The sequence below is a fragment of the Alligator sinensis genome, unplaced genomic scaffold (genome assembly GCF_000455745.1).
Source record: "Alligator sinensis unplaced genomic scaffold, ASM45574v1 scaffold458_1, whole genome shotgun sequence".
Taxonomy (NCBI): Eukaryota; Metazoa; Chordata; order Crocodylia; family Alligatoridae; genus Alligator; species Alligator sinensis.
In genome coordinates, this window is record NW_005841944.1 from 1,405,324 (window position 1) to 1,415,306 (window position 9,983).

The 9,983-nt window shown below is 45.2% G+C and overlaps 1 protein-coding gene across 2 annotated transcripts in view; it reads left to right on the plus strand.

Annotated features, from left to right (window-relative positions):
• Positions 1 to 7,829, plus strand: part of FAN1 (FANCD2 and FANCI associated nuclease 1) — a 45,645-nt gene extending 37,816 nt beyond the window's left edge. For both annotated transcript variants that reach the window (XM_006020026.3, XM_006020027.3), the window contains 3 exons: positions 4,598 to 4,792; positions 5,296 to 5,424; positions 7,457 to 7,829. In XM_006020026.3, the coding sequence (XP_006020088.1) occupies positions 4,598 to 4,792; positions 5,296 to 5,424; positions 7,457 to 7,594 (462 nt within the window). In that variant the 3' untranslated portion in view covers positions 7,595 to 7,829. The remainder of the gene's footprint in view (positions 1 to 4,597; positions 4,793 to 5,295; positions 5,425 to 7,456) is intronic.
• The last annotated feature ends 2,154 nt before the right edge of the window (positions 7,830 to 9,983 follow it).

The following is a 9,983-nucleotide window of genomic DNA, read 5'->3' on the forward strand; positions in this document are numbered from 1 at the left end:
TCTTTCCCTCCTGAGCACCAGCTTCAAGAGGAGGGTGGAAGGTACTGGCAGGCATATCTGCCCCAGAGTTTGGGGCTGAGGGCACAGCTGGGACACAGGAGGTATGGGTTCAAACCCCTGACACCAAGGGGACCTAAAATTCAGGTTGCTTGTGTCCTGGGCAACTGGTCAAACCACCAGGCTATTTTACGGAGGAGGAGCCTTACACTTGCTGCATAGACATCTAGGTTCCAGGACAAAAAAGCCATGCTCTAAGAGTTAGAGGGAAGTAGGATTCCAAGGAGCTGAACGAGATGAAATTCTCCTTTGGACTGAATGGAGAGCCATGCACCTCCAGGATAACTAAGGATCTGTCTTCAGAGGCATCTGAGTGGTGCCCACTGAAATGATGGAAGCCATGTGCCCTTACAGAGCAAAGTGGGATTACGTTCTGGGGGTACATAAGCTGCATACTTGTGCTTATTACAGAAGAATGCATCCTGTACTCATGCTGAATAGGATTGTAGTCATGTACTTCAGGACCTTGTCAGCAGCAAATTTCTGAAGTCAGAGTCAAGAGACTCCAGAGGTCATCTAGTCCAACCCCCTTCCTGAGGCAGGACCATCCCTATCCAAACCATCCCATACAACCATTATCTAAACTCCATATAAGACTACTCTCAACCCTGATGACACAACATAGACCTAACACCGTAACCTGCCACAGGTAAAGCAGGGGAACCACGGCAGCCAATGTCCTGCTACTAAAAAATGTTGTCAGTATAAGCTCAAGAGGTCCTGGGTAGAGGGCCACACCCCACCACTGCAGAGGAAGGCAAAACCCCCACAGTCCATACCAGTCTGACCATGGAGTAAAATTCCTTCTTGATTCCAAATATGCTGATTGGTCTGATCCTGAGTGGAGGGGCGAGTGAGTGAAAAGGATTTAGCCTTTAGTGTCTTTGCTGCATTCATGAGGTTGGGTGAGTCGTGTAGATTCATAGATTGTAGAGTCAGAAGGGACCACAATGGATCATCGTGTCCAACCCTCTGCCCCTGGCAGGAAAGAGGATCGAGGTCAGACGACCCCAGCCAGGTGACTATCAAGCCTCCTCCTGAAGACCTCTGAGTTAGGTGATAGTACTACCTCTCTTGGAAGCCCTTTCTGGCCACCCTTACTGTAAAAAATTTCTTCCTAATGTGGGTGGGCGAGGGACCGCTTTTTCTGCTCTCAGCACCAGCTTGTAACCCACCCCCCATTGCCAGCCTGGGCCCCGCGCAGGCTCCAGGCTCACCTGTTGGGGCTGCACACAGTGGCAGCAACTGCCTGGCACAGAGGACAGCAGCCCCCCCCCACTTGCCACACTGGGCACTGTTTGCTACTGCTGCCCACCCGGAGATCGCACGCTGGGCAGCCCAGAGGCGGTGGTGGCAAGCAACTGCCTGGCACAGATTGGGGGGGGGCACTTTCCTCTGTGCTGAGCAGCTGCTACCACCGCGGTGCAGCCCCGATGGGTGAGCCTGGAGCTGGCGCGGGGCCCGGTCTGGCAGCAGGGGTGGGTTACAAGCTGATGTTAAGTGCGGGGAAAAGCAGCCCCTCTCTCACCCCGTGGCCAGCGCCCTGTGCTGCACCTGCTCACAGCCCGTATGGGGCTGCCTTTGCCTGCTCAACATTTGGGTTGGTCTAATAAAAGATATCAAATTCACCCAAGGAACCTTGTCTGCCTATTTGCCTGCTCAGGACACCCACATGCTGGGGCACCCACATGGTCCCAGGCTAGAAGCCCCTGCTGAGACTTTCAGCTGGGGGAGCGGGGCCGGGCGGGCCTTGCTGTTGCAGGAGCCCACCGGGGCTTCCCTTGGGTCCTACTGCCCCTGGCTCCTGTCATTTTTGACAGGAACCAAGGACAGATAAATATTAATTTTCTAAATCTTTTAGGGACCCCACAGGCCGGATAGAATGGCCTCGTGGGCCAGATCCGGCCAGCAGGGTGTATTTTGCACACCCCTGATTTAGAGGGCCTGGCTGAGAGCATTGCCTTGCAGGGTGTTTTGGAGCTCTGGTGATCAGCACTCCTTGTCTTGGCCCACCCAGCTCCTCTAGGTGCCCCACAGCCCTTCCCAGTGAGCATTTAAAGTGGGAGTGGGGAGGAAGAGACCAACTTACTGTTCTCACAGAACAGTGAGTCCTGTCCCTTTCTTCAAATCAGTTTCTCGGTGTTGCATTGTAAATGCTTATCAATTAGGACAGTGGTTTTCAATCTTTTCATATCTGAAAACTGTGCGCTGTGCTTTTTTTTTCTTCCGTGGGTTTTTTTGACCCCTGGATATCCAAGGGTCAAAAATCCTGTGGAAAAAAAACTGGCTGAGTGCATGCTCGGGCAGAGTGCCTGTGCAGCGTGGAGAACACCAGACTGTGCGGTATGTGGCACTGCAAACATGTTTGCAGTGCCACATACTGCACAACCATGCTTGTCTGGATGTGCACTCAGGATCTGTCTTGTGAATTAAGTTTGCAAGCCTGACAGAGATAATACTGTGTGGCACCCCAAGGCACTCTTAAAAGCGCAGTGGCACCCTAATTGAGAATCACTGAATTAGAGTGGGACAGGTAGTAACGGATGCAGAGTAGAATCAGAATAGGAGGCTCCCATTCATTTTAGAGAATTAGCACCTGTGATTGTTTATAATGGTACCAACTAGAAGTAGAGACAAAGACACTGAGTGTTGGCATTTGTTTATCTTGTGGTATGCCTGTTCGCTGGAACAATGGCTGTTCCAGAGGTCTTTTCTGTCTAGAAAGCAACATATGCTATTACAGTGCCCTTTTTTGTAGCAGTTTTGAGAAAAGAGCCCCCAAATTCAGGGAGGCCAAGGCTTTGGTTGATTCGATTAGCCAAGTTAGAATAGTCTCCTCCTCAGCATGCTCTCTTTGCAGAATGTGCTCTATCTGCTCCAAACCTGGACCGGCCCTCTGCTCCTTGGGGAAAGGATACTGGCTCCAAGAAGCCCACAATAGAGGTGCAGGTCCTTCTGTTGGACAGCTTATTTTGCAGTAAAGTGCTGTCCTGCTCTCCTACACTGCTTTCCAAGTTCATATAAGGCTGGCTTTGGTTATCTCCTGGTTGAGTGGGGCAGCATGGGATGTGAGGAGATAGCATCTCCAGGAGCCATGGCAGCACCAAAGAAAGGGACTGCTGCTCCTTGAAGAGTTCTTACCCTGGCACAAGGGATGGGCAAGCACCTAGCAATAGAGATGTCAAGCCTCAGAGAACAGACGCCATATCTTGAAGAACAGAGGGCCCCACTTCTCAGTACCAAATGATGTTAGAGGATTTCTGCTGTTGCTGCTTTCATCTATACTTAAACTCCAGCTGCCTACCCCTTCTAACATCCATTCCCTTTTATACAATTAATCTCATTATTCGCACATCATTCCCATTTTGAAAAGGCATCTCAAACACACCCTGGGGCCTGCTTGTAACAAGGATGATTCAGCATTTCATTGTACAGAACGCTGTCTGTACAGAGCTTCCAGAGGAGTGGGGAGTTGTGAGGTGAGTGTCACTTGTTGATGCAGATCAAAACTGTCGGGAGACTCGTACCTGAGCAGGAAAGAGGTAGAAAGTTTTTACTCTTCCTTTTTTCCTCTACTTTGCAGCCTCAAGATGAGGGAGATGGTTGAAATACAGATCCTTGAAGTGCTCTGTGTGCTTCAGAGATCGGATTCCACTTAGTGTCACCATCAGATTTCAGCTACCATCACCATGCAGCAAGCAAGGCAGTGGGCAAGGGGAAGGGAATATGGAGCTTATTGGCTTTCTGCCTGGAATCCTTGCTCTTTATCGTCCCCTCGACTGGCATGCTGCTTTAGGGTGTCTGGAAGCTGACATGGCCCCAGCTCAGCCGCAGCTCTGTCATTTTCATTGCCACTCATTTCATAGGGGAGATCATTTGTTCTGCGGTGGCATCTATGATGCGGATTATTACCTTGTCCAACCTTAGCGTTTCTCACCAGCCATGAGGCCAAGTCTAGGTCAGTGACCCTCAACCAGGGTCCTGTGAGAGCCTTTGAAGGGGGCTGCAGGAAATGTAAGGAGAGAAACACATAAGGGCCAGCTCAGGCTCTCCTGCCTGGTCGTCTTCCTGTCCCACTGCCTGGCCTCTCTGCAAGGAGGTAAGCACTGTAATAAATTGATTAGTTTTTGAAATGTGGGTACCACTCAATTCACAAAAGGTAATGAGGGATGCCTCAAGTCCAGTGAGGGGTGCCTTGAATCTAAAAAAGTTGAGAACCACTGGGCTAGGTAAAAGGGATGCTCATCTGTTCTAAATGTTCCTAAATTAACAAGATCTCCAGTGTTCAATATTCTTTACTAACCAGCGTTATGAGATTTTTGCATGTGGCTAGGGTTTGTCACATTAATCCTAAATGTGTACTCTTTCTCCAGAGGTGGAGGCTGCTGTCATTCCTGTATTTATAAAGCACTTCCCTTATACCTGTGAAACTGAGAGTTGGAATAGATTGTAGCAGAGCAGTTGCAGTGTCTGAATTTCCATTTCTTCAGCTTTATTGTCTGGCATCAATACTAAGGAGCGCATTTCCATTTTCCCACAGGCATTCCCCCTGGATTTATGTACTGACAGCTTCTATGAGAACAGAAGAGATGCCATTGAAGCCAGACTCCAGTTGCTGCATGCAGCTTCCTCTGAGACTTTGAAGGCGTTGCTTGCTGATGTCTGGAGTACTCAAGAGGGAAAAGTTTCGGCCCTAGTTAGTTGGAACCGATTTACTTCCCTCCAGCAGGCTCAGGTAAATAGCTAATAGCTATGGTGCTGACTAAGCCTCATTACATTGATGTTTAAGTCCTCAATCCAGCTAAGGTGCCTGGTACTTTAGCATCAGTCGTCTCATAACCTTTATTGTAGGTTCTCTAAACAACTGAAGGGAGGCCAGTAGTATCATTTCTATTGTATTGTAGTGGGAAGGGGGTGGGTGGCATGAACTGAGGCACTGACAGACTAAGCAACTTGCCCACCGTCACACAGACCATCTGTGTCTAAGTATGGCCTTGCAGTTAGGGAAGAGCAGGAAAATCATCCTCAATTTTTCTGGTCACTAGAGGTCCATGTTGGTATTTTGTGACCCTTTTGCCATTTTTCAGTTTCCAAAGCTGGGAATACTGGAGGAGTATAGCAGCAGGGAGTGTTTGAGCTGCTAGAAATGCCCAAGGAAGGGGTATGAAGTAGGCTTTTGTGGGACTGGAACTGAAGAAATAACACCCCTCCCAATCCCCCCTCTCTGCTTATTTACAGAGTTTAGTGTCCTGTTTGGGAGGACCTTTCTTAAGTGGTGTGTGTAGACGGCTCGCCAGAGATCTGCGCCACTGCAGAGGGGGTCTTCCTGATCTAGTTGTGTGGAGCACTCATGATCACTGCTTCAAGGTATGTTCCCAGCTCAGAGGTAAAAGCAGTTGATGATCCTTACTGTGGATATAAAATAAAGCCACTTATGTTCACAGGAGGGGGCTTCAAATGCTTTCATACCATGTTGACCACGTACTCCTTGCATTCACAAACCTGTGAACTCTCTGCTTGCATAATTTTGCTCTGGTATTTACCTTGATTATATACGTCAGAAGTAATGATGTCAGCTTAGCTTTTTCAACACATTTTTTTAAATTGGAGACAAAGGTGAGAGACGAGCAAGATGAGACCTGCCTGTCATCCTTGGCCCTCAAACTGGGAAGAAAAGTTTTATAGTAACATTAACATCATCACTTGTTGAATCACATAGAGCTACACAGATCTGCAAACAGTACAAGAAGGCTACACAGAAAATGAACGTGTGATAGTGTGGTGTGGGAGGTATGCGAACATGCACGTGGCTGGAGGAATAAAAGCCTAATGGGTGGCATGTTTATTGTTCTAGTTTGCTGCTAACCAAATTTTTAAAGGAAAGGAATGGATAGCTGAAACGTGTATATGAACTTTTCCTTTTTTGGGCGGACACAGATTACATTGGCAAAAGTGATAGTGTAGGGATATTTTGTTGTTGCTTTGATTTGTATATATGTGGGAGAAGCCAGTATTATCTCTGCTCTTACTGGTGCTGCAACTTGGAAAGGCACACTATTAATGTAGCGTTTTTAATTGCTAATGGTTCTGCATCTTGTATATCAGCTTGGCAGTCTTGGGTCACTTCTTGGCCTCATATTATGTACATCAAAATTAGTGGACCCCAAAAGTCCTTTGCCCTGTAATATTTCTGGCATGCCAGGGAATGATGATGGGAAGCTGTGTGCAGTCAGGAGTTATCTGTAATAGAAGCTGCACAGGTGCAAAGTGTAACAGGCCTTCCCCTGAAATGAGTGGCAGGAAAATGACCCCATCAGCAAAGGCTGCCCAGACTGGTAGCATGTGCAGGATAACCTGGAAATAGTGGTAAGAGGATGGCCTTCAGTACTGTGCAGTCAGCATTCAAACCACTGGAACCATCTCAGTCTCACAAGGGCTAGTTCTTGTTTTTTGTTGGTCAGAAAAGATCAGACCGTGGTCTCTCATATTCCATTGGTGTAAAGGTGAAGACCTCCTTTGGCACATAAGGACTTCTGAATAAAAGCTTTACACCACAGAGGTGGAGGCCTTCATTGAGATCCTCCTACAGAATATCCTTGGGATTTTTTTTTTGTAAGAGCCATTCTTAGAAATGGGAAGCATCTGTGAAGGAGCCTGGTGACTGGCCCACAGAGCTATGTAAAGTAAATGTAGAGGTTGAGGGCTTGCAGGATTGTGTTTTCCTACCACACTGTGGTATGGCCTTTCCCAAAGTAGAAAGGAAGGAAGGTTTTACTTGAGTGAGAGGTACTATAGAGAATTTAGGGTCTGTTTAGCAACTGAAGACAGTACTTTTTCTACCAGTAGCAGGGGATTTTATTTTCTTTCACTTTTATCTTTCTCAGCAACTGGTTTTGTCCCTGAAGTGTGTGTGTGGTTTTGTGGGGGGGGGCACAGATGAAATAGCTATACTTTATTCATGATTTTTGGCATTGTTCTTAAAGCCTCAGCCTTCAGGAATGTGAAAAACTTAGCTTTCTTACACACGCGCGCGCGCGCACACACACTCTTTTATAGAGGGGCACAGAGGTTGACATGTAGTGCTGAGAATTTGGGAGCTAGATACCATGTACCCAGGAAGGCTCAGTGCAAAACTTGAGCACGTTGTCATGGCGAACCAAGCTAAGCGTTCTGGACAAGATTTATCGATTCAAAGGAAGACTTCCAATATACTGTAATAAGAACGTGTGTGGTCAGGGTCAAGTCTTACAGGAATCCTCCACGAGACTGAGGGGGTGCATAACTTTTGAATGCAGGGATTTTCTCATGACATTGTTCTTTATTTCAAGAAAAACAAGGCAGAAAGGGAGAGAACTGCTACTGCTTTTAGCTCTTAACCATCACTGACTCTTTATTCCAGCTGGTGGAAGTGAAGGGGCCCAACGATCGCCTTTCACACAAGCAGATGCTCTGGCTGAGTGAGCTGAAGCAGCTGGGAGCAGCAGTAGAGGTCTGTCATGTGGCTGCAGTTGGAGCCAAGAGCAAGCGCCTCAGTTGACTAAATTGGTCTTGACTACATTGGATTTGGGCATGAGTGAAATATTTTAATAAATAAAGCGTATGAAACATACTAATGGGTCTCTCTCATTTACAGACATGGCCTCAGAGGCTAATAAGTTTTCTGGAGATAAGGAATTCTTAATTAGGCCCCTGAAACACTGCAGCATTCCTATTTGTGCTTTCCAGATGCATCCAGACTGGGGCTGCTCTGCCCTGCTCCCCCCCCCCCCCCCAAAAAAAAAAAAAAAGAAAAAAAGACATAGGGTCATAAAGCAGCAAACAAACTGAAGTTGTGGCTCAAGTGAGATGGCTACCCCTTGGAAATAAGAGCTTTATCCTGCACCTTTGCTCCTTCCAGTGGCAAAAGAACTTTCCCTGTTTTATATACTTTAGCTACTAAATATTAAAATACAATGCCCCTCCCTCTATTATGATATAGCTGCATTGAGTGACTTGAGCCCTACACACCCTTTAGTCTCCCTCCCATGTTTCCTATTGCTGTTGATTCACATTAGCATGTTTTGTTTAGTGTTCATCCTAGGTCAAGCCGGGAGCTTGAACACCAGAGCAATTCCCTCCCCTAAACCATGTATCTGGTCTCCTTAAGCCTAGGTCTTGCCCACTGCCATATTTGTGTATTTCCTTATTAAAGGATCAAGCTGAAAAAATATAATGAAATACAAAGTATGCTGTACTTCAGTCTCTTTTACTGACTGACAGATTTGTCACTCTTGAAGTGTCTTGATTTCATATTTCCTAAAAAAGAAATATTTTTAAGTCTGTTTTAGGACCAAGGTAAAGAAATGATGATTCATATTGGCTGTATGATAAAAGGAAGATGGAAAATATTAATCAGCACAGTAGAACAAGGATTTTTTTACATTATTTTTTTGTTACTCAGTTGAAATGTTTGTCCTTACAGCGGCAACAGTACACTTGCATCTCTCACTCTTCATGCTGATGTATAATAAGCCTGTGATTCTTAACCATTTTAAAGTCACAGCATCCCTAGGAAAATGCAAGTTTTTCATTTTCACCCATTTTTTACTACAGAAAAGTGAGGAGAACAATTCTCTTCTTGCTATGAGTTCAAAGCCCATAACAGGTCAGAATGTTTTTAGCATTATGGATTCCTATTTGAAATCTCTAGGTTTCTTGTGACGCATGTTTGCACACCCAACAGTGCTAATATTGTGTGGCACCCTTGAAAGGATGTCTAGGCATCTCACTGCACCCTGGTTGGGAATGACTGAAGTAAGGAAATGCAGCTATGGCTTGAGTTCATCTCTTGCTGAATGTGTGACTCAGTGGAGGTAAAACAAAAATCTCTCTCAAAATAAAGCTTTATAACAAACTGACTTTAATTTTAAACCATTTTGCTTAGAATCAAGTTAAAAATATTGACAACAGTCTCAGTTTGGGTTGGATTTTCTCCTAATCCGTCACTGATTTGCAGTGAGTAAAATTAAACACCAGAAGTTCTAAGAAAGAAATTATGAGAAATCAGGGGCTGTGCTATGGCAGTGATCTTTCTGCAGCCTCGTTTAGCTCAGCTCCATTTTACAGTTGCTCAGAAGAAAAGCAGTAAAATGATAATTGTTGTGGAAAGGCATGAACTTTTATTAAGTCTAATTTACTTCACATTCACAACTGAGTGTCAGGATTTTGTATTTGTCCTGGCAATACTACGTTATTCAGTAAGTCATCATTAGGCACAAAAGGTTTTAGTTTCAATTAAAACAATCAACTCTTGCAGCAACAGCATTAAGAATGTGCTGCCTAAAGCAATTTGGGGAACAGTTTTTTCACTCACACATTAGATGCAGATTAAAGGTTTCATCCTTTCCTTCATCAAAAATGTTAGAATTTTTTTTGGTTTTAATGAATCTTTCCATCTGAGATCATGCCAATACCCTTGCCCCTACTACTCCATGGTTAAAAGCACAAAGGTGATTAATATTAAAGTAGTATTCCAAATGCAGCCGAAACCCCACGTTACTTATTTCAATGGAATGCTACATACATAACCATTTCCTTGGTAGTTGGCAGTGACTGGTTGAAGAAATGTGTACTGCCACAAGTGCTGACATTGGTTTGACCTCCACTCTGCAACAGCTAAAGGCACTGGCATTGTACTTCCACATCAACCAAAACTTCATGTCTCAGCAGTTCAATTTTCCATATTGTTTACAATCTAGTACAAAAAAAAAATCATGATGTAACAGCCTATTGCCAACCAAAGCAGTGCATGTCGTTAGACAATAATGATATAAAAAAAATAAGCTTGTTTATAGTCTTCCTACTCTTAAAATTCTAATGGTATTAATAGTACCTAGTTTTAAAATGGCAAACAAAACTCAATTAGAAGGTGTGAGCTTCTGTGTAGG